This window comes from Myotis yumanensis, unplaced genomic scaffold (genome assembly GCF_028538775.1).
Source record: "Myotis yumanensis isolate MYYU_CA2020_CCGP unplaced genomic scaffold, mMyoYum1.0.hap1 SCAF_1, whole genome shotgun sequence".
Taxonomy (NCBI): Eukaryota; Metazoa; Chordata; class Mammalia; order Chiroptera; family Vespertilionidae; genus Myotis; species Myotis yumanensis.
In genome coordinates this window covers 59,799,074-59,826,353 of record NW_027223752.1, presented here as the reverse complement: position 1 = coordinate 59,826,353, position 27,280 = coordinate 59,799,074, and the positions used below count along the sequence as shown (strand labels likewise).

Sequence of the window (27,280 nt, the reverse complement as noted above, 5' to 3'; positions counted from 1 at the left end):
ATCTAACCAAAAAGACTTAAAAAAAGAAAAAACAAAACAGGAAATGAGATGTCTATACAGAGATCTGAAAAGCTCCAAAATATTCCTTGTTATATATTAGGCCATGCTCATGTTTAGGGCTGTACATATGCCCAGGAAAGATATGAAAAAGCCCTAAGCTCACACCTCTGGCTGACCTTGAGGCTCTTCTCAAGCATGAAGTTAAGGCTAAGAGAGACTTATAAACCATCTACCAGAGTATTAGGCACATGTCACAGCACACACACATATACACAATGCAAGCCCTATCAAAATCTCAACTAGGTTCTTTGTAGAAAGTGACAAACTGACCTTAAAATTTATATGGAATTCCAAGGAATTCAAAACAATCTTGAAAAAATGAGGACTCATACTTTCCAATTTCAAAAGTTACTACAAAGCTACAGTAATCAAGATAGAAAAGTACTGGCATAAGGATAGGCATATAGTTAAATAGAATCAAATTGCAAGTTCAAAAATAAACCTTATATTTATTGTCAACTGATTTTCAATAAGAGTGCCAAGACCACGCAATAGGAGATAAAATAGTCTTTTCAACAAATTGTGCTGGGGCAACAGGCTATCCATATGCAAAAGAATGAAGTTGGATCCCTATTCACACTATGCACAAAAAATATCTCAAAATGGATCATAGTCCTAAATGTAAGAGCTAAAACTATTTGCATATCATCTATCTAATGAGAACACTTCTCTAGGATATATTTAAAACTCTTAAAATTTAACAAAAAGACAACCAACTTCAAAATAGATAAAGGCATAAAAAGTATATTTAAAGAAATAGACAAGGAATCTGATTAGACATTTCTCCAAAGACAATATACAAATGGACAATAAAGCACATGAAAAGATGATTGCTCAACAACATTCATTAGGGAAATTTAAGTCAAACCTACAATGAGATACCATTTCACACCCACTAGAATGGCTATCATCAAATAGATAATAACAAAAGTGGTGAGAATATGGAGAAATTGGGACCCTCTTACATTTCTGGCAATGTAAAATGGTGCAGCATCTTTGGAAAATTTTGGAAGTTCCTAGGCATATGCACAAGATATTTGAAAACATAAGTCCTCGCATAAGAGATGTGATAATAAGTCCATGCACAAAAAAATATATATGAATGTTAATAGAAACATTATGCATAAAAGGGAGACAACCCAAAGGCCCACCAACAGATGAATGGATACACAAAATGTGGTACATATATAAGTACAATGAAATATGATTTGATCATAAAACAAAATGAAGTTCTGATACATGCTACAACTTGAATGATCCTCGAAAATATGCTAAGTGAAAGAGGTTAGACACAAAAGGCCACATATTGTATGATTCCATTTATATAATATGTCCAGAATAGGCAAATCCTTCCAGAATAGATGAGTGGCTGGGGGGAGGGAAAAAATAGGGGCAGAAGGGACAGGATGTTTTGTAGGCTTCTGAGCAATAACTTTGTGGACTTCGGAGGGAAGATACAAGCCAAAAAGATACAAGGAAAAATTAATAAAAAGCTTCACTTTTACTTTGTCAACTGAGTTATATAAGAAGTGTCCCTCAGCACAGCCTTTTAAATCACATTGCCAGGATTAAACATAACACACTTTCATATGTACGCCTTAATTTAATTTATTAAAGATTTTAATTGATTTTTAGAGAGAGAAGAAAGGAAAGGGAGAGACAGAAATATCAATGTGAGCAATACATCAATTGGCTGCCTCCTGAATGCCCCCTACTGGGGATTTAGCCTGCAACAGGGCATGTGCCTGGGCTGGAAATCAAACCACCAACCTTTTGGTGCATGGGATGGTGCCCAACCAACTCAACCACAGTGGCCAGGGCTGTATCCTTTAATTTTAGATTCCAACCTTTGTCGTCCTAATTCCTACAAAGTAAACTAAACAGACAGGCAAATGGTGGACTCAGAGATTACATTTTTACTTTTTTTTTTTTAGAGATTACATTTTTAGATAGAAGGCTAGAGAACTTACCACTCTCTTTTCCCTGAAATCAATGCCCACTGTTGTGATAAATTTGGAGTTGAATTTGCCATCTGTGTACTGGTAAAGTACACTGGTCTTCCCTACTCCAGAGTCTCCCAAAGCTAAAAACTTGATGAGGTAATCATAGTCTCCATCAGACATAATGAAGAACTCTGGTTCACCTGCAAAAACCAAACATTACAAAATATTAGACTTCTCCATACTTTAATATATTCAGGTCAACAAGTACGTCTATGTAACACCTATATGCCTAACAATTCTGTGAGGAGAGGATTAGATATTGTTCTCTGCCCCTAAAGACCTCTTCTAGTAATTTGCTAGAAGAGTTGCTACTGAAATAGTAAATAACTAACAGTTCAGCTTAAACTGAATATAGTACTCTGAAGCAAAAATTCCAATTGAGAATGATAATTAAGAAGGTAATGGTCATTAAGTCTTATATGCAGATCATTTGAACAAAAATTAATGAGAGAGAGAGAGAGAGAAGAATGTTACAGGAATAATAACAATTCTTAGAGCATAAGTGGTTCCAATTCCTCCCTCAACTCTACTTTTTCAAAGTCTCCAAGTGCTGGATCCTTGGCTTTTCTCGCCTTTTACTTGGACATCTAGGCAATTTCACTTATCCCATTCATTTTCCCAGGCCATTATAGTTTCTTCAAAGACAATGCTAAATTAGCAGGTAACATCTGGCTTGCAGCTTTATTATTATTATTATTATTATTATTATTACATGACACACATTAAATCAGACTTTTCTGGACTCTCACTGCTTACTTGGAAACTGAGTTCTAGATCTGAGCAGTCACTGCACAGAGACCATAATTCACAACAAAGGGCTCATTGACCTGTTCTTGCCTTGATATTCTAACAAGAAATGCTACCTATTCAGCTCTTTGATGTTGACTAACACAAAAGTCCACTTTAGAGAAGAAAAATTATTTTTACCAACAAGACCTAACCATGCTTATTTTTTATCCATTGCAATCAGCACTTTTCATGACTTTTTATTATCCTCTAAATAGATTCAAACTATTCAAAATGTCAGTCTGTCTAAAAATGTAGTCTGTCTCCCAGGAAGGCTTCTCTTTACCCTCCCAAATCTAATTCCAAGAAATCCTTCTGAAAATTAGAAAAATAATCAGCTATCCCATTACCACTGACAACTCTACTTGCCCATTCAAACATACACATTCCCCCATCTACACACACATCAGATTTCCTACCTTAGATGCTGCTGATTTTCTTCTCATTGTCTCCTTTTCACCCAGCCCCCTACCCAGAAACTTTACCACAATTCTCAGTATGTCCTATAGAATTATTTCCACAGATCCATAGAATTAATAAAAACTCAGGCAAGGACATTCATTGGTTCTGAAGGTTGCCACCCCAACCCCATCCTCAATTTGGTGACTCACTTTATGCTCAAAAATCCTGATTGCTGAGACCCAAGAGCCACTCCATGTACTTCCTCAGAGTGTCTGAGTGCAGACTAACTTCACATTCAGATACAGCTGGTTGGTCGATAAGGGCAGAGCCTCTACAAACATTCATAATTCTGTTTGCACACTATAAAGAATGGCATTTTACAGATGATGGCTTTCCCATGCCATGGCTTCTGCATTCACAGGTGTAGGCTGCCAATATGAATGGTATATAACAGAATTCTTCTCCAAAAGATGATCACTTGGGTACAAATAAATATTCTAGTGTATCATATCGCAGCATCTCACTTGGCTCCAAGTGATTCAGAAATAAGAGCTGAGAATTGAAAAGTAGATCCAGTTAATGTTTAATCATTTTGGGGGGGTCCCCCTCAAAATGAATGAGGAAGCAGAAAGCAACTCCAAATTCTGCAATGACAGTGACGCAAGAAGACACTGTGGCTGCCTTGTTTCCTCTTTACATTTAATTTGAAAAAAAGTTGGTCATTTCTAAAAGTATGTCTTTATGTCATTTAAGGTACAAAAGAAAATGCTGTCACCAATGGTATCACTATTCTAGAATTCTCTAAACCCACTTGAGTGGAATGTAGAGACAGATGAAACTATCTCTGTTGCATCAAAAGTTAATGGCATCATGGGAGAAGAATCACACGTGTAAGTCTACAGATGATCTTCATGGGTTTTGTTTTCTATTCATGCTGATAGCGATACATAAGTTCATTCCTAAACCAAGCCATCATAAAGGAAGTGTTAACAAACCAAATACTATAACCGAAAGGATAGAAATGCCAACATCAATATTCATCACAGTTTGCATTCTTCAGACTGTACCTTTAGACAATGATCTGCCTTATCTGAAAATAAATGTTCAGACCTTTCATTCTCTGGGCTCAGTTTTCTAAAGGATAAATAGAACCCAGAAAGGTTCATTCATTTGCACAACCAAGAACACAGGTCTCCTAACTCCCAGCCCAGTGTCCATTCTAGCCCAAACTTTGTGTCCATCACTCACGTTTTTACAAATGCATGTTGGGCTTAAAAGCAACTAGATATAGCCCCAGCCAGTTTGGCTAAGTTGTTAGAGCATTGGCTTGCAGACTGGAGGGTCTGTGGTTCGATTCGGTTGGGGTGCATGTGGGAGACAACGAATCTGTGTGTCTCTCTCACATCAATGTTTCTCTCTCTGTGTCTCTCCCTCTCACTTCCACTCTCTCTAAAAACCAATGGAAAAAAATTTCTCAGGTGAGGATTAACACAAAAAAAGCAGAGCTGGGTTGAGTCCCCATGTTTCTCACATACCATCCACCCACATTCAGGGGATTTAAGCCTTGTATTTCATGTTTCCATTCTATGAAAAAGAAGATAACATGCACTATCGCAAGACATTGTTCTAAGGATTGAATGGGATACTCTTTTTTAAAAAATATATTTTTGTTGATTTCAGAGGGGAAGGGAGATGGAAAGATAGAAACATCAATGATTAGAGAGAATCGTTGATCGGCTGCTTCCTGCATGTCCCCTACTAGGGATCGAACCTGCGATGCAGGCATGTGCCCTGATCGGGAATTGAACCATGATCTCCTGGTTGATAGGTCAATGCCAAACCACTGAGCCACGCCGGCCAGGGTGAATGGGATACTCTTTGTGGAGTGCCCAGCACAATGCTTGGCATATCCTGGGTACTCAGTAAACGTTAGTTTATTCCTTTCTCCCCATTATGGACAGAGCAGACTGACTCTGAAGACCTAGAACAATTTCTGAAATTGCCACTGGGAAGCTCAAAACAAATATTTAGTACTACTTTTAATTGTTTTTATTTTATTGTTATAGAAAGAAAGAATTCAAGGAACCATGACCTGGAATTGAACCAGCAACCTTTCAGTACATAGGATGATGCTCAGCCAACTGAGCCACACTGGCCAGGGCTCAAAATGTAAAGCACAAACGATTGCTGACTGGCTCACAACAGTTTGCTGAGTCAACAAGGATCACTTTCAAACTACTTCTTTTTTGGCAGGTTCAAATGATTTTCAATTCATTTAAAATAGATATGTTAATTTCAAAAGTTATGACCAGTTTAAAAGCCGATTCAGATTTGTATGAAACATGGCAATCTGTTCTAACAAACTCATACTTGTTCAAAAGAATTTGGATGGTTCATATTAGTTCAGAGTGAAAGAGTTGAGTAAAAGAGGTTCTACCTAGAAAACCATCTCTGACTGATCTAAAACCACCCTGGTTAAAACCAGACAATCAAAATTATTTGGGTTTGGGTTTTGTTTGTTTGTTTGTTTGTTTTATTTTTTGGTTAATTCTCACTCAATAATATTTTTCCATTGATATTTTTAAAGAGAGAGTAGAAGGAGAAAAAAGAGAGAGAGAGAAACATTGATGACTCTCTCTCACATCTATTGGTTGCCTCTCGCACATACACAGACCAGGGCCAGGATCAAATCTGCAACCCAGGTACATGCCCTTTACCGGGAATCAAACCAGCAACCCTTTTGGTGCACAGGCCGAGGTTCTAACCACAGGGCCACATCAGCCAGGGCTAGTTGGGTCTGTGTTGGGTTTTTTTTAATGTATATTTTTTATTGTTGATAGCATTGTAGATGTCTCCCACTTACCCCTACCCCCTTTACCCCTCCTCCCAGCCTCTACCCACCTCCCCCAGGTCTTCACCACCCTATTGCTCATGTCCATGGGCTATGCACATGGGTATATAAGTTCTTTGGTTTATCTCTTCTCGTCCACCCACTCCCACATCAAAGTATGTCAGTCTGCTCCATGTCTCCATGCTTCAGGTCTTATTTTATTGGTCAATTCATTTTGCTCATTAGATTCCACAAATAAGTGAAATCATGTGATATTTGTCTTTCTCAGATTGGCTTATTTCACTTAGCATAATATTCTCCAGGTCCATCCAGGCTGTCCCAAAGTGGGTCTGGTTTTGATAGCTCAAATTGCTTCAGACTGCTTTTAGCTAGCTCTAAAAGTTCAGATCCAGAAAAGCAGGTTCTGACTGGGTCACAGAAGGTTTGATTGATTCAGAATATATTTTACTGAATCAAGCTAGTGCTGACCAATTAAATCCACCTCTAGCTGGGTCATACTTGCTCTAATTTTATCAAACTGCTTGTAAATAGTTCAAGTCATCTATAAAATGGTTTTTACTGGCCTCCACTGATAAAAACTGGTTTAGAACAATCCAAATTGACAGATCAGATGTTCAAACAGTTCAAGACTAGAAATATAACATAAGAAGAAGCAGCAGCAAAAGCAATGATTTGTTGCTTTAAACTTACACTGAACCAACAAACTTAAATTTTTACTTATAATTACCCCAATTGTAATTAGTCTGTACCCCAAAATTTGTCTCCACCACAGTAAAGTTTCTTTCTACACTTGAACTGCTTGTACAGTAAACAGTTTGGGAGAAAGGAGTACTGGCAGAGAAGAACACTCAATAAATAATTGGGAAAGATGAATAAACAATGGGGAAAAGATTGATGAGTGACAAAGGCTTCCTTGGTTGAGAAGCCACCTCCCGTTTATCTCAGGGACCTGGCAAAAACACATCAACCCATGATCAGACAATAAAATAAAGAGTTCAGGCCTGGCCAGTGTGGCTCAGTTGGTTGAGCTTCGGCCCAAAACACACAGCCCTAGAGACAGCCCAGTTGGATTCTCAGTCCAGGCACTTGCCTGGGTTGCCCGGGTTTCAGGCTCAATACTCAATAGGGGGCGTGCACGAGCGGCCCATCATTGTTTCTGTCTTATCAATGTTTCTCTCCCTCTCCTTTCCTCTCTCTCTCTCTCTCTCAAATCGATTTTAAAACATATTACAAATATATAAGTAAATAATAAAATAAAGAGTCCAGTTGGGGAAACTTAGCAAATTAGGGGGCTAGGTAGTATTTGTCCTAAACTGGCTACAGTGACCAAGCTGATCTGGGTTAACAGAGACCAGAAGTCTAAAGAGTAAGGAAGCAGAAGGAGTCAGGGGCAGGCAAGTCTTCGAAGTGATAACAAGGATTTTTCAGGGTTTGGCAGGTTATTGATGGTGACAGGCTCCTTATTTGAATTTGTGGTCCAGAGAGTCAAAGCCTAGAATTAATGGAACTATTCCATCTTTCAGCAGAAAATAATCCTAATCCACAGCAAACGACAATCCCAAACCCAACCTGCAGTCCCACATGTGGCTGTCTCACCACTGCTGGTCACCACTAAATGAAGATAACTATATGCGAAGGTTCGACTGCAGGTAGGTTTTCATATAGAACCATCTTCACATAAAAGAAATTATTTTTGTTTCTTAATTTTGTTACTCAAGTCTCGAGTATTGTTACTGGGGCCTGTTTTCCAGAAAGGAAAAAAGAATTAAAAAAAAACTTCTCAATAATATAAATTATGTTTTATGTCAGTATTTTAGAACAGAGAGGAAAACAGTAAAAACCTAGTGCAGAATTTGACATTTGGGGCACCCAAACATTATTTTGTGCATAGCATTTTCAGTAAGTACTCCAGCCTATGGATGCTTGAGAAGCCAATCATCAAGGCGTCCCAGTTGCATTGCTCTTGCTAAAAATGGGTCAGAAGCCTAGGTCAGATGTCCATGGGCCAACCACTTCACCTGCATTCGTACAACAATGCTCATCATAGCCCTGGAGGCAGATGGTAAATACCACACACACTTCTCCCTTCTGAAGGATGTCGGTGCCATTCTGTCACAGATGGCACCATGAGGCGATGGCACCATGAGTAACTGGGTCTTGGGCAGTCTATCCACATGTTAGCATGGGCTCAGTTCAACATATTGTTGAAAGAGAAAATTGGAGGTTTATTAATTCTAATGTGCATCCACTTTCTTATTTTAACTTCTTTTTAAAATTGGGGTGCATCTTACATTTCACAGTCTTACAACTCACGATACCTTGAAGTTGCTATTAAATCAGGGGGCACTGGAGATACAGTTGTGTGAAAATCTTTGATTCATGTCCTCTAACAAGATCAAGAATGTACCATCAACACATTTCAGGTATGATGAAGCACAGCAGTAAACCTACCTCAGATGGCTGTTGTGAGGATTGAATTAGCATACACATATGAAGTACCTGGCACATAGTAAGTCCTGTGTAAGTATTAACTGCTATTAGCATCATCATATAGCAATCTAGCTTCTAAGGAGCAATATGCAGACCATAGTCCTTTCCTAGAACTGTCAAGAAAGAACTGAGTCCTAAAATTTAATAAGATAAAAAATAAGGATCTGTGAAGAACACTTGAACCTGAGGTCATTTCTTTAAACTCTGTAAATACCTTGAAGAAGTAGCATGTAAGTACCTCAAGGAAATGTCTCCTAAAAAGTCGAGAACGCCCCAATTTGGGAGATGCAAAAGACTTTCTTATTCAGCTCACTTCTGTCTCTCCTCCTTATACAAATATTTTTTCAAAGTGCTCTCCACCCTCACTCTCATCAGATTAACAATAGAAAGCAAGGAACACCCACTTCCTCAACATGTACTATGTAGTGATAATTGCCTCGTGAGAGAAAGTCAATGATCTTCTTCCTTATTTAAAAAATAAAACACACTTAATTGGTTTTTCAGGGAATGAGATAGAAGAGAGTGGTAAAGATCTATTTCTTGCTCTCGCTTTCACACACACACCATAGCCCAAATTCTCCATGAAGCTTCCTATTAAAGTCAATCATAGACTCCAAACCTTTAAATATCCTATCAAGGCAGAATAATCTCAAAACTCCTCCAGATAGCTCAGCCATTTCTTAAAAGCCAAAATTTCCCTCTGTTGCCCATGGGATTGGATAATATTAACTGAACTGAGCAACTACCATAGGCCATAGACAGTACTAAACATTCATGATTTTACTTTATCTGCTTATGATCCTTAAAGGGAACTTAATGTCTGTACAAGACTTACACTGTAAGAGTGGTGTTTTCTTAATGTGATGGCAAGTAGGGTGGGTTCAAATTCTGACTCTTTGTGTAATGTGGTCCAAGTTCTTCAAACTAAACCTCCATTCTTTCAACTCTAAAAATAGAGATAGCATTACTAAGCTCATTGGGTTATTTTAAGAATTAAGTGACCTAAACCACAGAAAGTTTTAGACATTGCTTGGTTTATGTTAAGCATTCAATAATTGAAACTTGTCTTTAGCCATACTAATAGCCTCATCAAGTTAATATTAGCAAGGCATGCAATTTTATAACCCATTCTTAATGTAACCAGTACCTGAACCTTTAGAAAAATCAGACAGAAATTCAATTTAGGTGTAATAGTTTATGAGGTCCCTATCAATCACAAAAGCTACCTTAGCATTCCAATCTAACAATGAATTTTATCTGTGTGATTCTGGGCAATTTTGAATCTGGAATTTTCATCAGTTGAATCCTCTACTTTTCAGAATAGGAAACAGGTCCAGAGAAGGCGAATGAATGGTCTAAAGTCAACCAGTTGGTTAGATAATGGGGCTGAGCTAGGTACTATGTCTTCTAAATTCCAATTCTTTATTATTTTCTAACACACCAAGATTTTTATTTTATTTGTTTCCCCTCCTTCAGAGCCAAGAGCCTCAATTATAGTTGCTTTGATTCAGGAATCAAAACTTTTCTGAAGAGACGTTTTACAATGTACCAACATACGGTACCAGCAGCCATGGTAATAAATTGCTTTCTGACAAAGCTTTGGACACAGAGATGTTGGAATGAAGGACCTGTACTTCTGCCCCTGAAGTCCCTCTATCACAAAACCCTTCCTTCTGATGGGTTCCCCTAAGGAGAGGGCTTTATTTGCTTCTTGTTGGTCATAGAAGATCCAAGAAAAAATAAATCTTGATGCTTGTACCATATCCTAAAAATCCTAGTTTTGTGTCTTTCCTATGATTTCAAAATGGAAAGAAAGCAGAACAATTTCGTGAATGTTTTCGTCTCCCTATAGTTTTGTTTGGTATTGAGCTTGATATTTTTCTCTCAAATCAAGATTATTTTCTCTGGTGCTGCCTTCAGTTTTCTATAAAAGTATTGCTGGCTCTCTCACTTGCTCCTTCAGTCAACAAATATTTATTGCAAATATTTATTGAACGACTATTCTGGTGCTTGGTGCCACAGTACAATAGAGAGCCAATATTCACTATGAAAAATGCATTTTCTTGCCCTGGCCGTTGTTGCTCAGTTAGTTGGGCTTCATCCTATGCACAGAAAGCTAGCCAGTTCAATTCCCAGTCAGGGTACATACTCAGGTGGTGGGTTCGATCCCCGGTCAGGGTGCATACAGGAGATAGCCAGTCAATGTTTCTTTCTCACATCGATGTTTCTATCTCTCTCCCTCCCTTTCCCTTCCTCTCTCTCTCAAAAGTCAATAAAAACATATTTTTAAAAAAGATTTTTTTAAAGAAAAAATAATTCATTTTCTTATTTCTTCCCTACTGTAGACCTTACACTTTTAGCCATGCCCCGATCTAAGTTCTCCTGATGACTACACCTGCTTCTTTGCATTTTCAAAGAAACCAATTTTTATGAACATGTTAATCTTCCCTCATACATATAGTACAGCAAACATCAAAATTCACATCACCATGTTTTCCCCTGCAGAGACGTGCACACGCCACATTTTTGGCATTCATGTGAAGATACAAAGGGAATAAAAATGTAAAGCTCAATGGAGAATAAAGAGCAAGTTTTGAAAAGAGAAAATTAGGTATATTATAAAGAATTTTTTACTGGAAAATATTTTCCATTTGTGAGAATGGTTATAAAATATTACAATGTCCCTACATAGTTCATGGACTTCAATTGTCCTCACCTGATTTCTGTGTAGAAATAGGCACATGTGAATATAGCTATTACTTTTCAAATAACAGCATGTAACAGTATTTTTGAGAACTATATTGCCATATATTCTTTCAAACACTTTAATGTCCCCTTATCCAGGGGTGCAGTTAGAGAAAACATTTCACATGCCAATGATCTGCATAGAACTATAAAGCCTATCCGTGTTTTTTAACTTTAATGTTAAGAAGCAGTAGGCTTTTCTTGGTTTCCTATGGCACCATTGTTGACCCATACCTGGAATTCTGGAGGACACATATAATAGAGATAGCAGAAAGGGGGGAGAGAAGTCATACAGAGTAGGACAGGACAAAAGAGGCATTTTGTAACGTACCAACATATCAATAGAGGCAACTGTGTTTACCATTGCAATTCCTGTACCCTGGAGTGAAACACATCTACTTTCACTACAAACACAAGATGTGTGCTGTCCCATAGTGGGGCTGTTCTTTCCATAAGAGGAGACAGCAATTGGAATCCAGCTCTTCTTTGTCTCCTTATTGAAAGATGAGTTTGAGTTGTTGAATTCAGAATATTTTATTGTAACTGTGTTAGACCGTCACCTGCAACCTGTGACTCATAAAGGCATTCCTATCACACAGAGTTTTGCAGTAATATCCTAGGTCTATCCTTAACAGAGAAAGGAGGTGTTCATGGATAAAAACTGACAGGACCTAAGTTTGCATACCTTTCAGCCTAATAGGTATAAATGTGCCTGTGACATAGGAATATTCCACTTCCCCATTTAAGCAAAGTGAAAAGACTAAGTTCTAGTAGATGGTGATATTCCAACATAGCAAGTTATGCAGAGAACAAATAAATTATCTGTAAATAATGTTTAGTTAAATGTACATTTCCAAATGTATCCTCATTTGCAAAAGCTTCCTCCAGACTTTTGCAAATTCTTCATAAGTATTAAAGAGAACAGACCAGGATAAAAAAAAAAATCAGCATTCGCAACCCTGAGTTGACCAACTATTTCTGAAATGTTACCATCACCTCAGTAGGTGACCAACATAACCCAAGAAACAAATAGTACAACCAACTATACATTAGGAAATAAGAGGCACTGGAATAATTCTTGAAAATATTCTTCTGGATGACCACTGTCAATGACTCAAATGAGATATTGGATCTTTTAAAAAAAATTATGGAGACCATTGATTCATTTACTCAAAAGATGTTATTTGCCGCCCAAGCCTCTTCTACAATCAGAATATGATTGTTTCTAAGAATTTATGGAAAGTAAACTTACCAAAACATTGGATGTTATATTACTTACAGTTTGTAACAAGTACCTCCTGTTTTATAGACATAGGTAACAGGAAAAAGGGCACACTATAGAACATGCCATTTGCAAAATACAGGCACTACAGTAGCAAAAGGCGTGGCTGTTTGTTTTGCTGAGTAATACCTCAAATAAGGTGGAAGCACCCCCATTATAGACACAACCATGTCCCTGAAATGGAATGTCCAACCCATGGCCAAATGTGCCTCTAATGACACCATGAGGCAGGGACGTCTGTAAGAATTCAACAGAAGTGTAAAGTCAATAAAGTCTACTCCCACTCAGTGGTTGTTCTTTGCGAGCACATAGAAGACAGTGATAACAGGTGTTGGAGTCAGGGTCTCCTAAATCCAAATAACAGGATACCACCACCGACCCATGTAAAATGAGCAGCAAAATGCCTAATGGAGATACATGTATCATACCTCTCTTATTATTACAATGGATTAAGGCTGCAACACTGATCATATGGCTTTAAGCCTGGTGTTTTTTCCTCTAGAGCTTAAAATCTCTGAGAACAAACTAAAAATATTTTCCAAAAGTGGAAGAGGAGGAGTGACTGGTTAGCAGGGGGAATTCTGGCATTAACAAGCTCTGAAGAGGTCAAGTGACAACCTCAGAGTGCCACCAAACTCCCGGGCCTGAGACTCAAAGGTGGAACTATTGGGAGTGACAGTGCTGCTCCCACACCCAGGACTATGAGGACAGGTAGCACTCGAAGGACTTGCTATTAGAACATTTCAACGTTGAAAAACACAGAACACCTTTCCATTTTTGACCTAGAAATGGAGTCTGCCAAGCTTTGCCCTCCTAGAACACGGGACATACATGAGAAGACCTCTGACCAACACAGCCTGGCTCCCACTTGCATCTCAGCTTCCTCAAGTCTTTCATGTACTGCAATTCCGGAAAAGTGTCAACCTGTTCAGGAAACACACCTAATCAAGAAGCAAACCACTTCACTTTGTGAAGGAGCAATGAGGCCTCTTTCAGTCCAAGAAAAATATTAGGATGAAAAAAAATTATGAATTAGAAGGAGCAAGAACTGTTGAGGATGACTGTCCAAATAATAAAAATAATGAAATAAGTATTCCTGAGTTGCAGTAACTGGGGAACAGAGGGACTCCTTGATCACTGCCTTTTTTAAAATATGAGAATATGAGTTGACAAGAGAAAAATTCTGAGATGTTCTACATTAAATTACAGCAGGCTAGAGAGTGAGAGAAAGAGACAAGAGTAATTAGTCCTGCCTAATGTGGATCAACAGTTAGCACGTTGGCCTATGCACCGAAGGGTCGCAGGTTCAATTTCTGATCAAGGGCATGTACCTGGGTTGTGGGTTCGCTCACCTGATGGGCAAAGTCTAATCAGATATACTTCCTATTGATTCTCAAGAACTCTTTCCTTGTTCCACCTATTCAGAATGCAGAAAGTTAGACTGTTTGCATTTCTATCAGCAGCTGTTACAGAATGGGGTGTGCCTTGGGTTTACTTATGCAAAAGAACTGAGGAACTATAATGTACTTGCAGCCATCCAGCCAATTTCTAAATCAGCCTGTCGGATCGCAGTTAGCTTTTTCATTATTGTTGCTGATTGCTAATTTTCTTGCATTTTGCTCAGCAAATGTGATCTCCAGAATATCCAATTTTGTGAGTTAAGTTTAGTGAATGTCCCATGATTGTTCTTGTTTTTTATGGGAATAAAAACTCTTATAGTCAAAGTAGTTACCTATGCGATTTAGACACCTCCAAATTATGCTGCCTTGCTAAGTTATTTGCTTCTGCTTTAATGCATATGTTACTTGAAATGCTTATAAATGGGTCATTAATTGAAAAGGCTTAATTTGCACTAGCTTTTTCTCTTTTTCCTTCCTTTTTAAAAAAATTCAGAGTGGATTCACGTGTCCATTCTTGTGAAAATATTTAAGAAAGTGCTGTGTCATTTACACTCACTAAATGACAGCAAGGCTCCAACACATCTGTTCAGCCCATGTTTGCTTTCATACTGTTAGGATAGTCAACTGAGCAATAAGGAATGAACACAATATGTTGCATCATAACATTTTATTATGGATCACGGTAGAGATGATTTTATGTTTGGGGAGCTTCTTGTTTGGCTTCTATAAATATGAGAGCTACTCTAAGTCCAGAGCAAGTCAATGTCTTCATAGCCAGCTGGATGTTACTGTGTAGGGCCTCAGAAACCTGCATAATGCCATTGCAGCAAATCTTACTGCCTCACAAAACCACTCTGGTTCAGCTGATTGCACACATTCTACAACAAGTTTCTCTAGGTGAAATCTTACATGGCACTCCAACATACAAAATAAATGAAAGTAAAACCATCCTGATGAAAGGAATGAAGGTAAGACCCCTCCTTCCCCCCCCCCCCCCACCACCACCTCCAAGGCCTGTGAGCCCAACAAAGACCTAACAAGAGCTCCACTGTACACATTTGGAAAACCAATACACAAAGCTCTACATTCAACCTGGCTCTGAATCGGGTCATTTGCCTTCAACTTTGTACCCAAACACTTCCTGTCTACCTAAACACCTTAGATTGACAACTCATTTACAAGGTCTCCCGGGCTTTTTTATTAAGAATTCCTAAAGGTGCCACCTCTCAGACCTCCCACACTTACCACAGTCTTAGGGCTCTTCTCATGTGGGAGGGAAATCTGAAATGTGTTGGGTGTTCCTGGTGAGAATTCCAAGAAGGGCAACCTGGAGTTTGGAAGAAGTCTGTAGGACAGAATCTCGGGGACAATGATCATTGGACACTCATGGGGAAGGAAGAGCTGGGGGTCTAGGGCTGAACAGCCCTGGGAAGATCTAGACCAAACTGGATGGAAGTGAACCAAGAGGCAGCACCACCCCTTAGGACAGGAAACTAGCATCCTTGAAAAAGTGAACTGTCAGAACGATATTTATAACCAGGAACTCTGGTTATCTTTTCCTGTATCTAAATGCACACACTGAGGCCACTAGAAAATCTATCCAGCTCAGCTGGCATGGCCCAGTAGTTGAGCGTGGACCTATGAACCAGGAGGTCATGGTTCGATTCCCAATCAAGGCACATGCCCAGGTTGTAGGCTCGATCCCCAGTAGGAGGCATGTAGGAGGCAGCCAATCAATGATTTTCATCATTTATGTTTCTCTCTCCCTCCCTCTCCCTTCCTCTCTGAAATCAATAAAAAAATTTTTTTAAAAAAGAAAAGATATCCAGATTAGTCTTAATGGACTAACCTATACTTAGGTGGAACCCTCAAAAGTCAAGATATTCTTTGAAGAACATAGCAAACTTAGAATAATTGAGAATACATTATTTTTTTTGTTATGTTAGAAACCACTTTAGACTAAATTAAAGCACAGAATATCATAGAGAGGCACAAAATTTTTTTAATACCAATGATAGAAAAACAAAATTATCTCCACTAAGTTAATCTTTTTCTATGAATTCAGAAGAAATTGCTTCTATTGTATTTTATCCACAAAACCCCTTGAACCAGCTTATGACTATGTCATGAGCAATGGTTTACAGGCATACTTTGGAGATATTGTGAGTTTGGTTCTAGAATCACTGTAAAGTGAATATTGCAATAAAGTGAATCACACATTTTTTTTGGTTTCCCAGTGCCTATAAAAGTTATATTTACACTATATTATGGTCTACTTAGTGTGCAAATGTATTATCTATAAAATGTACACACCTTAATTAAAAATACTTTATTATTTAATAATGCTAATCATCACCTGAGCCTGCTGGAAAAATGATGCCAATAGACTTGCTTGACACAGCGTTGCCACAAACCTTCAATTTGGAAAAAAAAAATTGAAATTTGTGAAGTGAAATAAAGTGAAGCTCAATAAAATGAGGTATGCTTATATATAAAAGCTTTGCTATTTAAAACTCCTAGAAAGTTACAGGAAAGAAAAGGGCATAGGGCAGATGGGAACAGAACGACCCTTCGTGTTGCCTATTGGAGCAGACAGCCTTATGTAAAGGTAGCATAGAACCAATTCCAGGAATCCAGGGGTTAAGTATAAATGGAGGTGCCAGACAGGTGGCCAAAGTTACATCAAAGTCAAACAAAACAAATTAACAAGTTCAAAAAGGGGAGAGGTGGCTTATGGATTTGGAGGAGAAGGTCCCAGGAAATCAGGAGGACAGCTTGCCATACAGACTGAAGGGACCACTTACTTAGCTCAGCAGAAATAATAACTAGAAAAGGCCCAAGTAGTTGTCACTTCATCAAAAGTCAAAGAGATTCTCTTACCTTTGACAAAAACTAACTGGAACTTTAAGAAAACATAATCCGTGGGGAGTATCTATGGGAGGAGCGAGGGCTTATGGAAGTTCTCCTACTCTATGTAATTTTGAGAACCCTACAGGAAGAACTCTGTTTATAATAAAGCTCGATGGTTCGAACTTCACCTTCCTTTAACTTCCTTTTCCTTTATATAAATACTCCATCTTGGCACACAGAGAGTGCGCATGGCTTGCCATGTCTGCAGGCACTGGGTTGCAACCCTTTCTTTTTCCAGAATAAATCGTTTAGGTAATGAAACACCTAGTTGATATTATTTTTCAGCTGACATCTAAGTCAGGGCAACTTACTCCATCCACTTGCTCTCCCCTATCCTTAGCCCATTCAATCTCAGGCTCCCCCTAATTGCTCCAGCCAGGTTCCTTCTGCCAGGTTGCTTCTGCCCTGGACAGATAGAAAGCCAAGCATCCAAGTTAGAACTTGGTCCTCCAAAGAAGTACCTTGTCTTTGTCATCAGCCAAGCCTGAGATAAGGCAACTTTGTGAACCAAGCCCCTCTTCTCTGAATGCACTTCTGAGTAGAAGGCTAAGAATTCAGAGACTAAAGTGAGAGGGCAATACGATCACTCAGAAAGAATCTAGAGGGGCCTGTTTAAAAAAAAACAGTGGCTAAAGAAACTTCATTATAGATTTACTAACACAAAATAAAGATTATGTGTTCACAGAAAAAGCATGAATCAGCAAGAGAAGGAGACAAGAGACAAAGAAAGTTACAGACAAGAGGAGCATAAAGCACAGGAAAAGAACACCATGAGATGTAAATATCCATGAGTTTATAAGACATCGATAAGCCACAACTTGGGGAATTTTGTTTTAGTGTTGGAAGGGAATTAAAGAAGCGTGATATTAGAGAAGTTTTAATGAGGATGAAATCAGGGTCTATATATGAGAGAGGTGACTGCAAAGTAATGGAAAAGGTTTTATAAGCCACACAAAAAAATCTATCGAATAATTCTGTAATCATGACTTAGGAAGTTCACTTTTTAAAGTATAAAGTTAATCTCCACATACCAACATTCTTAATTGCCTAAGTTTATAAGTTGAGTGTTTTGATCTCAGGACTTATCTTTCCATTTTAAAAAATGATGTTATCAATGTATCCTTTTTAAGTTAAACTTGCCCATATGTATTTATACATCACATGAAAACACAATTGGCATATAGCTATCAAGCAATGAAAATAAACTAAAACTTCTAACAATAAACCCCAATAATGTTAATCAATTTTCCCAGCAATGAGAAATAAACTTAAAAATTCATACATAAATATCCAAGAAAAGCTTTTACCTATTTACATGTTAGAGCCTACCACAAAGAACATAATAGAGAAAATCATTCTGCATAGAAATTACAAGTAGTCATTTGAGATAATCTCCATTAATTGCTGGTGCCTCTAAGCAGCTGGGATACACATTCCTTTAGCTCCTCTAAAATATTTCTAAACTATGAACATTCTGAAACAGGAAGGAGTAGATATTAAAGTTGTATGACTTCTAATCTAAAAGGTCTTGATCTTATGTTCTCTGGAGAAGACAGAAGCTCATAAAAGAACATGTGTACACGTCTATTAGGAAATTAGTTTCACATGCATTCTAGTAGAGAACTTTTACACTTTTGTCTAGATACACAATGTTTATGGACTCAAGAGATATAGTGTGATTTTTCAAACCAAAATCTGAGACATGAGGTCTGCCAGTGGGTTTTTTGTGACCCTTTCAGGAAAAGGCAGAGCTGGAAATACAGTTTAGTTTCAAAGCATTAGAATTTCTACAGCCTCTCATTGGTTTATGGGGCAAATGCACAAGAACGGGTGAAATGGGGCAGCACCAGAAAACCCACGCAGTTGGTCATCACAACTCACCTCCGTGCACAGAGAACACATGTGATTATTTGGGTTCTCTTCACTTCTGACCACCAGGCTCAGCGCTGAGGTCCTTCTGATTCCATCGTAGAGAAAAGGGAAGGGAAGTTGTTTTCATGGAAATACCCTCACCTATTTATGCTCCTTTTCTCACAGCCTCAGTAATTAACAGAAGGATCACGAACTAAGCCAAATGCTTCTCTACCCACTCCACTCGCTCCCTGGAAACTCGTCCTCATAAGCCACATCCAACTCTGGATATTCCTTTAACCAGTTTCTTCTCAATAAGTCTGAGTGCTTTACCTGCTTAACTTTATGGGTATGATGCTAATTCTAAGTCCTCCTCTACCATCTTATGAGTGTGTCTCATCTCCCCAGTAAACGTGCATGTTTTCTGAAGTCTGTCTACTTCTATATTGCTTCACCACCAACTCTCACCAGAAGCTGACCGTAGGCCAGCTGTCACTCAACTGCTAATTGTGTCTACCATCTGGCTTTCTCTAACAACCTCTTCCTTCCTCTGGTTCCCTCTGTTCCCCGCTGATTTCATTCAGGAGTGACTCAAAAAATGTCTTGGAGCTCCGCTGATAGCTGCTCTTTTTTGGTAAATTAAATTATACTTGCATTCAATTCAGCAGTATTTAATAAGCAACTTTTACCTGCCCAGCACTGTGCTAGCAACTCTGAATGGCAGTCATTCCCCTCACAAATTGGTAATTGGGATGAGGAAACAAAATGAGCTCCTTGTCAACAAAGGACAAGTAAATCAAGATAATAAGGGAGAACAATGTCTGGCACACCACATAGACCACGCAGCACAGGACATCAAAAGTAAAATAAAGGGCCCTGGCCGGAGCGTCATCCTGATATGCCAAGGTTATGGGCTTGATCCCGGTCAGGGCACATAGAAGAATCAACCAATGAATGCATCAATAAGTGGAACAACAAATCTCTTCTTCTCTTCTCCTCCCCTCTCCCCCCATCCCCTCCCCTCCCCTTCCCTCTCCTCCCTTCCCCTCCTCTCCTCTCCTCTTCTCTTCTCTTTTTAAGTTAAATGGGCTTGAGGTCAGAAAACCTGCCCTCTGCTTCTTACTTCCTAGCTATGTGACCTAAGGCCAGTCACCTCCCCTCTCCCAGCCTGTTTCCTCAAAATGGCAATATTCCAATTAAAGATCATTGGAATTAAAGGATACATTGGGTGAATGCATTTATAAACTGTAAGCTGCTGGGTACCTGTAAGATGGTGAAGATAATAGTTTTATAAGACAAGAGGACCCTCAGAGGTCAGAAAGAGGGAACTATCTGACCAAGGCTTCAAGCAGGAACCAGGGCCTGAGCTGCACACCTTCAAAGTCAGGAAGGGTTTAGCTGGATGGGGAGGAAGAGGAAAGACAGCATGTTTGGTGCAAGAGCATGATTTCACTTAAATGTGACAGTATTGAGAGCCCTGTTAACTACCTCACATGCTACACATGTCAGTGAGATGTCACTCTTCCCCTCAAAATGTAGTCAGAGAGACACAAGAGAAACGCACAACTATAAATCATCCCTTGAGGAATGATGCTGAGGCAATGTGGCAGCTGAGGAGGGCTAGATGACAACCACCAGTGCGCGGCGTTCTAGTCCCAGCTCTGCCACCGTGTGTGTGAGCCAGCATGGGTCACCACCCCTCCTGGCCTTTCCTTCTCAAATATGAAATAAGAGGTTTAAACTCAATGGTCTCTTCCCTGTACAAACACTCTATGCTGTATGATCCTAGGTTCGAGGTCCAAACTTTAGCCATGACAAATTTAAATGGGGTCATGGTGGCAGCTGTCCCTGGTATCCCCTCTTACTCCTTAAAGCCTAGAAAAGGGCAACAGCAGTGAAAATGAAACAAAGGAACCTGTGAGGCATTAATTTTAAAATAACATAATGCATTGCTGCACTGGGGAGAAGATGGAGCCAAAAAAGAGAAAGAAACCGAGAGAAATGCCTGAAAACCATCCCATTCCCTATGGTCCCACATTTATCTCTGTCCTTGGGAGTGAAAGGTCCAAAAAGAAGACTATGACTGTACAAACCACAGAAGAGGGAACACCAAAGACCCAGGGTCACAGCAGGATGTTCTCAGCTAAAGTAAATTACATCGGACATGATGGGCCGTCCCTGCCTTTCCAATGAAATTTCATTTGCAAACATCATGCCTCTGTGGTAAGATATTTTATCTGGCAATAAGGAAGAGTGAAATGTCAGCGAAGACAACTGGCTGTCACTTTGGCTCCAACGCATTCTCTCCACGGGGGAGCCTTTACTAAGGCATCTACTCATTCAAAACTTGGACCTTGCCCATCGTTATACACCACCCAGCTGACTACATGTTACTGCCCAGGAGTAATATCATCTTCCTTCAGCCTCTATCTCAGTCTCTCTCACTTGCCTTGAAATAGTTACCATTTTACCACAGATGTTACGAAATGACATTCCAAAACCTTCTCTAATTACTTAATACCTGTGGGTTTTCAGAGGAGAATTAGCTTAACTAAGCCACACCCCCCCATGTTCTTACTCTCATTGAAAACACCACTGCTATATGTGTGGGTGTCTCCTGATGCATGCCAGCAAGAGTTTCTCCAGGAACTTGCTTCCCAACCTTCTTCGTGCTATTTATATGACAAAATGGGGCAAATGCTCATGATTGAGGGCAACAGATCTCGGGGCTCTAGCAATGCCAGACCCAGTCCATCCACCCCGAGAGAAGAGGGGTTCAATAAATGTCTCAACACAACTTCAGGGCACAAGCACACCACAGAGGCTCTGCTCTAGGTAGATAGAGAGTGTGAAATTCCTGGGGTACGGGTATATGAACGTTCAGTAATACAAGATAATGCCAAATTGTTGTCCAATATACTTGTTTTATGCTCCCAACTTCACATCTTCAACAACATTTGGTGTTTGTTGTCAGACTTCTCAAAATGGTAACATATTGTGATCTAAATTAGCATTTCTCTGATTGTTAATATGGTTGAGCATCTGTTTTTAATTTGTTGGCCATTCAGGTTCTGTTGATGGAAAAGCACATTGATATTCTTTCCCTGTTTTTCTATTGGGTTGTCTTGTCTTATGGACATGCAGGAGGGAGTTCTTCCTGCATTCCTGATGCTAGTCCTTTGTCAGTTATAGATGTTGTAAATATCTTCTTCCTGTTTGTGGTTTGTCTTCTCACTTTTTTAATTGCTCAATCTTCAAGTAGTCTAATCTAGCTATCTTTTCTTTGATAGCTGTTTCTGATAATATCCTGTCAAAGAAATCCTTCCTTATCTAAAGAGATAAAAATATTCTACATCATTTCCTAAAGGTGCTGCCTTTTACATTTAAGTCTTTGGTCCATTGGTAATTTATTAAGGCATATGGAGGGGTTCACTTTCATTGTTTCCCCCTGAAGGATACCTGTCATAGTACCATTTATTGAAAAAAATTCAACATATATGGTCAGATCTGTTTTAGGGTTCTCTCTTCTGTCCCTTTGGTCATTTTCACTACCCCTGGGCCAATGTCACAAGGCCTTAATTACCATGACTTTACAATACAACTTTATGTCTGGGAGGACTAGTCCCCTCAACTGTACTATGGACATTCTTGACCTTTCACACTTCCATCTAAGTTCCACATAAATTAAATCTATAGATGAAATTTAGAACACTGACATATTCATAATATTGACCCTACCTATCTGTGTCCATGTATTTATGTCTTTTAAATGCCCTTAAAACTGTTGAAAATAAATTCTCCTCATAAAGATCTTACACATCGTTAGACTGTTGATACTTTATATTTGTGTCACTATTATGAGTAATATCATACATATCTTCTATTTATTACTTAGCCATACTAATGCTAATGCTTTGTTAGCTAAAAATAGTACATTTTGTTTATCCCTTCTACTCTCTGCCAAAAGCCAATTCCAGCATGTCATAATTGCAAGAGTTTCATCAAAAGGTTGATGGAACTTGGAGACTCAACAAGGACTGAGTCACATATGTTGTCACCTGTTGGGAATGGCTGAAGGCATTTCCCCAAACCTGAAAAGGGATGATTGCTTGCTGCCAGACAGCTCAGGGCATCTTAATCTACATGTTATTGCCTCCTACTGGCCAAACACCTGAATAGCCGTAGGCTAATTCCCCCATTCTGACAATGCCTCTGTATAGAAACCCTACCCCTTTGAAGTGTATATCTTTGCCTCGCCTCGGGTCAGTTTGTGTTAATAAAAAGCATGGGGTCCTGAGACGAGGAGATCTTAGTTCCTTTTAGCTAAGCTCCTCTGACCCCCATATGCCTTTCAAAATTATGCTTCGTCTCTGGACTCTTTAAGTTACACACAGCCTTCTCCAGATTGCTGAACCCTTCTTTTTTAAAAAAAAAAAATATATATATATATATATTTTATTGATATTTTACAGAGAGGAAGGGAGAGGGATAGAGAGTTAGAAACATCGATGAGAGAGAAACATCGATCAGCTGCCTCCTGCACACTGGGGATGTGCCTGCAACCAAGGTACATGCCCCTGACCGGAATCGAACCCGGGACCCTCCAGTCTGCAGGCCGACGCTCTATCCACTGAGCCAAACTAGTTACGGCACTGAACCCTTCTTAATGCTGGAACAAGAACCTCGGCATTAATGGCACTCGAACTGGGACTTCCTGAACCCTGGCAGCACCAATATTAATGGCGCCCAAACAGGGACTTCCTGAACCCTTGCAGATGCTGAGAAACACTCATCAATATTAATGGCGTCACAAACAGGGACTTCCTGAACCCTGGCAGCACCAATAACTCTCTATACCTTTTATTTTTATTTCCTGTCTTACTGTGCTAGTTATGACCAACAAAAGTATTGAACAGACAGTTCACAGGATGATGTGGTAAAGGGCTGCACATCATATGTCAAATAAGCATTATCCTTTAAAGGGAATAGACACTATCAACAAAATGGTCATTGATGCCAATCCAATAAAATGTGTAACTGATTTTTGATGGAAGTAAGGGCTGCCAGACATCAAGGTATAGGCCACACTTAGAGCCATGAGAAGGGAGCAAGTACTGGCATGACTGACTGGGAGGATAGGAGAGCATTCATACTTGCAAAGGAATAAGACAGGAGAAGGTTATGATGCATTTAGGGGACATGGGCAGATGGATGTGGCTAATGGGTGCATGGGGACAGGAGAGGATGTGTCCAAACAGAGGCTGAAAGATGGGAGTTTGGGACCTAGGCCTGTAAGGACTCCTATATGGCCCTAACATGTTTCCATTTTCTCTGGGCAATGGAAAGCCACTGCAGGCTTTTGTGAAGGAGAGGGACACAAGGTCTGTGCCTTAGAACGATGTCTCCGGCAGCCACATGGAGACTGGGAATACACAGAGGATCGGGAGAATGGGGAATGATGGTGAGTGACTTGTGTCATTAATGGTGAGGATAGAGAGGAAGGGATTAATTCAAGATATATCTAGGAGGAAGAAAAATCAGTATAACTTCTTAACTGACTGGAATAGGCGTTAAAGATAACCAAAACTTCTAGCTTGATAACTGAATGAACAGTATTATCATTAAGAGGAAAAGATGGTTTGAGATGATTATAACTAACATGTATTGAGTACTTTTCTAAGCCCTTTTAAATACTAATTTAATCCTCACAACCCAATGAGCTCTCTAATTTACAGATGAAAAAACGGATGCACAGGAAGGTTAAGTAAGTTCTCCAAGGTCACACAGCCAGTAAAAAGCAGAGCCAAAATTTGAACCCAGATACACTCTCAAATACGTTATACTCTCTGGGACATGTCTGAGGGGCATCCAGGGAGTTGTGTTTAATTGACATTTGGAAAACTGAACTCGGGCACAAAAGAAAAATAAGGGTTAACAACATGGATTTTAGAGTCATCAACATAGTTGATTTCTGAGGCCAAGGGAGTGATAACAAAGATATTTAGAGTGAAGAGAGAGCCAAAATATCAGGATCGGTAAGAGAGATCCGAAAAGGACACTAGGAAGGAGGTTTTTTAAATGATAGTCCAGAAGCTGGTCAGTCACCACAGCATAGAGGTACGAGCTTAAAACAGTCTGGACTTTCTCCTTCTTGTGAAACAGCGGATCCATTCAATATTGCTGAACGATGAATCTAACATTCATGCCTAAAGGATCCCCTCGAAAACTACATCAGGGAGAAGATGCGCCTAATAAAGCATGGAATGGGGAAAACAAACAAAAAATCAATGCCCTCAGCTCCTGGATGATTTGCATCTGTGTTTGTGCACAGTGGCTCCTGTCTCCAGAGGCTACAACAATGCAAACTCCTCTCTCAAGCAGCACCCTCATCTCATTCATTACCTCCCACCCTCCAATCCCCACCAATCCAGCCTCTGCTCCGCCAGAAGGCAGGGACCTGGCCAGGACCCAGGCACACCAGAAACGTAGAAGAAACAGGAAGCTGTCCTATTGCAAAGACAGCACAGAAGAATGATGGCTTCTGCAAAAAACCAGCTTTTGTTTTGAACGGACATATTACATGACTTATCAGCTATCACATATGCTATAGCCTGAACTCTAGCTCTAAATCAACCAAGTTCAAAGGGAAGGAGAAAGAAATAATAATAGCAAAAGATGGGCAGATATCTGAGGAAGCTTTAATCCTAAAAAGGGAAAACAGAAACCAAGGGAAGTGGTGAGCATTTCCTCTGTGAGCACTCAGGTACTGAGGGTCTAAGGAGGGCAGAGGCTGAAACAGCAGTAGAGGCTTTGAGACCTGCTCACATGCACAGGTCCTGGTTGCCATGGTGCCATCGGCTAGCTGGCAAGTTTCATCAACATTCTCTTCTGCCACAGTTTCTGTCTTGTGGGCAGCAACAGGAAAGAAGAAAAAAATGTTTGTATTCTAATGGCTGCTCGGTCACTGAATACTATATCTTGGAAGAACAAGGAGAAAATGTAAGAGACAGAGAAAACAACCAAGATAAGATTAAACCCCTTTGAAACGTTTTAAGTCCAATCTGGACATTCTATGGATGAACCTCCCTCGTGAATAAACATTCCTCCCTAAAGCTTTTTTTGGGGGGGGTGGGGGGTACCTATAATCCAAGAATCTTGACAGAGAATGTCAGCTTTTTATCAAGGCTATTTTCCACAGTGATTTCTGAATAGATGAAAAGCATGAACGTGTGGCAAAGAAAACTAAGTGAGGTATTGGTCAGCACGCCACAGTGGAAGACAGGACACTGCCTTTGCTCTGACACTAATCAGCCAAATGACATTAGCACTTCCAAATCTCAATTCTTCATCTGTGAAATGGGGAGGTTTTACTAGATGAATGTAAGGATCCTCCCACTCTCCTAGCCTATGTGGAGGGTGCTCAGGAGTGAGAGAGCCCTTCCAGGTGCCTCTCAAAGAGTATTAGGCTGCTCACGTGCCAGGACTCTGATTGTGCCCCGGGACATCTGGCTGTGAACGTGACCACAACTCAACAGAAAAGATAAGTAAACACATACACAGGGCACAGGAAATCACACCCATATATTTGATTAAACCAGCGTTAGTGGGCAGAGGCCATGTCTCATTCATCTTCACACACTCAACATCCAGCACAGTCTCTAGGCACTTGGCTAACAAATGATGATTGAATGCACTTGCAGGCACATCTTTAAAATATGATATTATGAAACCTGTTCAACTGTGAGTTGAACGGTGTTGCCCCAAAATTCGTATGTTGAAGTCCTAACTCCTAGTACTTCAGAATGTGACCTTACTTGAACATAGGGCCTTTAGGGAGATCATCAAGAGGGTGGACCCTAACCCAATCTGACTAGTGCTCTTAGAAGAAGAAATCTGGACACAGACATGCATAATAGGAAGATGACAGGAAGGGACTCAGGGAGAAGACGGTCATCAACAAGCCAAGGAGAAAGGCCTCAGAAGGCGCCAGCCCAGCCGACACCTTGCTCTCAGACTCCTGGCTTCCAGAACTTGAGACGATAAATGCCTATTGTTGAAGCCACCCAGTTGGTAGTACTTTGTTTTGGCAGCCCTAGCAAACAAGTGGTACAAATCCAAAAGTAATAAAATGTGCTTCAAAGTCATCACCCAGATCTTTCATTACTGCATACTAATTACCTCCCCCCCCCCCCCCCGCCCCAAATCTATGGACTTTTCCTTACATAACCACAATGCTATTACCAAACCTAACAAGATTAATGCAAATTTAATTCATAGGAAAGATACACCTTATAAAATACAACTTACACCATAAAAGCTATTGACAATATTAAAAACAAAATCCCAATAAGTTTGAATTTTTGTGAATAAAATCCTCAAAGGATGAACAAGACTCTGAGAACAACTCAATTCCTTAGTCAGCTCTCCTAATCAACATACTATCTGAGAATAAAACCCTGTTACTTTATTAAAGTACAGAAAAGAAAGGAGAAATGCAGTC

At 39.6% G+C, this 27,280-nt stretch overlaps 1 protein-coding gene across 4 annotated transcripts in view; it reads right to left on the bottom strand.

The window, feature by feature from the left end:
* RAB27A (RAB27A, member RAS oncogene family) overlaps positions 1-27,280 on the bottom strand; it is a 66,985-nt gene that overhangs the window by 22,841 nt on the left and 16,864 nt on the right. For 2 of the 4 annotated variants that reach the window (XM_070422382.1, XM_070422365.1), the window contains one exon: positions 2,031-2,203. In XM_070422382.1, coding sequence (XP_070278483.1) covers positions 2,031-2,183 — 153 coding nt within the window. In that variant the 5' untranslated portion in view covers positions 2,184-2,203. Of the gene's footprint in view, positions 1-2,030; positions 2,204-3,460; positions 3,525-16,375; positions 16,434-27,280 lie in introns of those variants that run through there. The other 2 variants (XM_070422374.1, XM_070422392.1) reach the window with 2 other exon arrangements.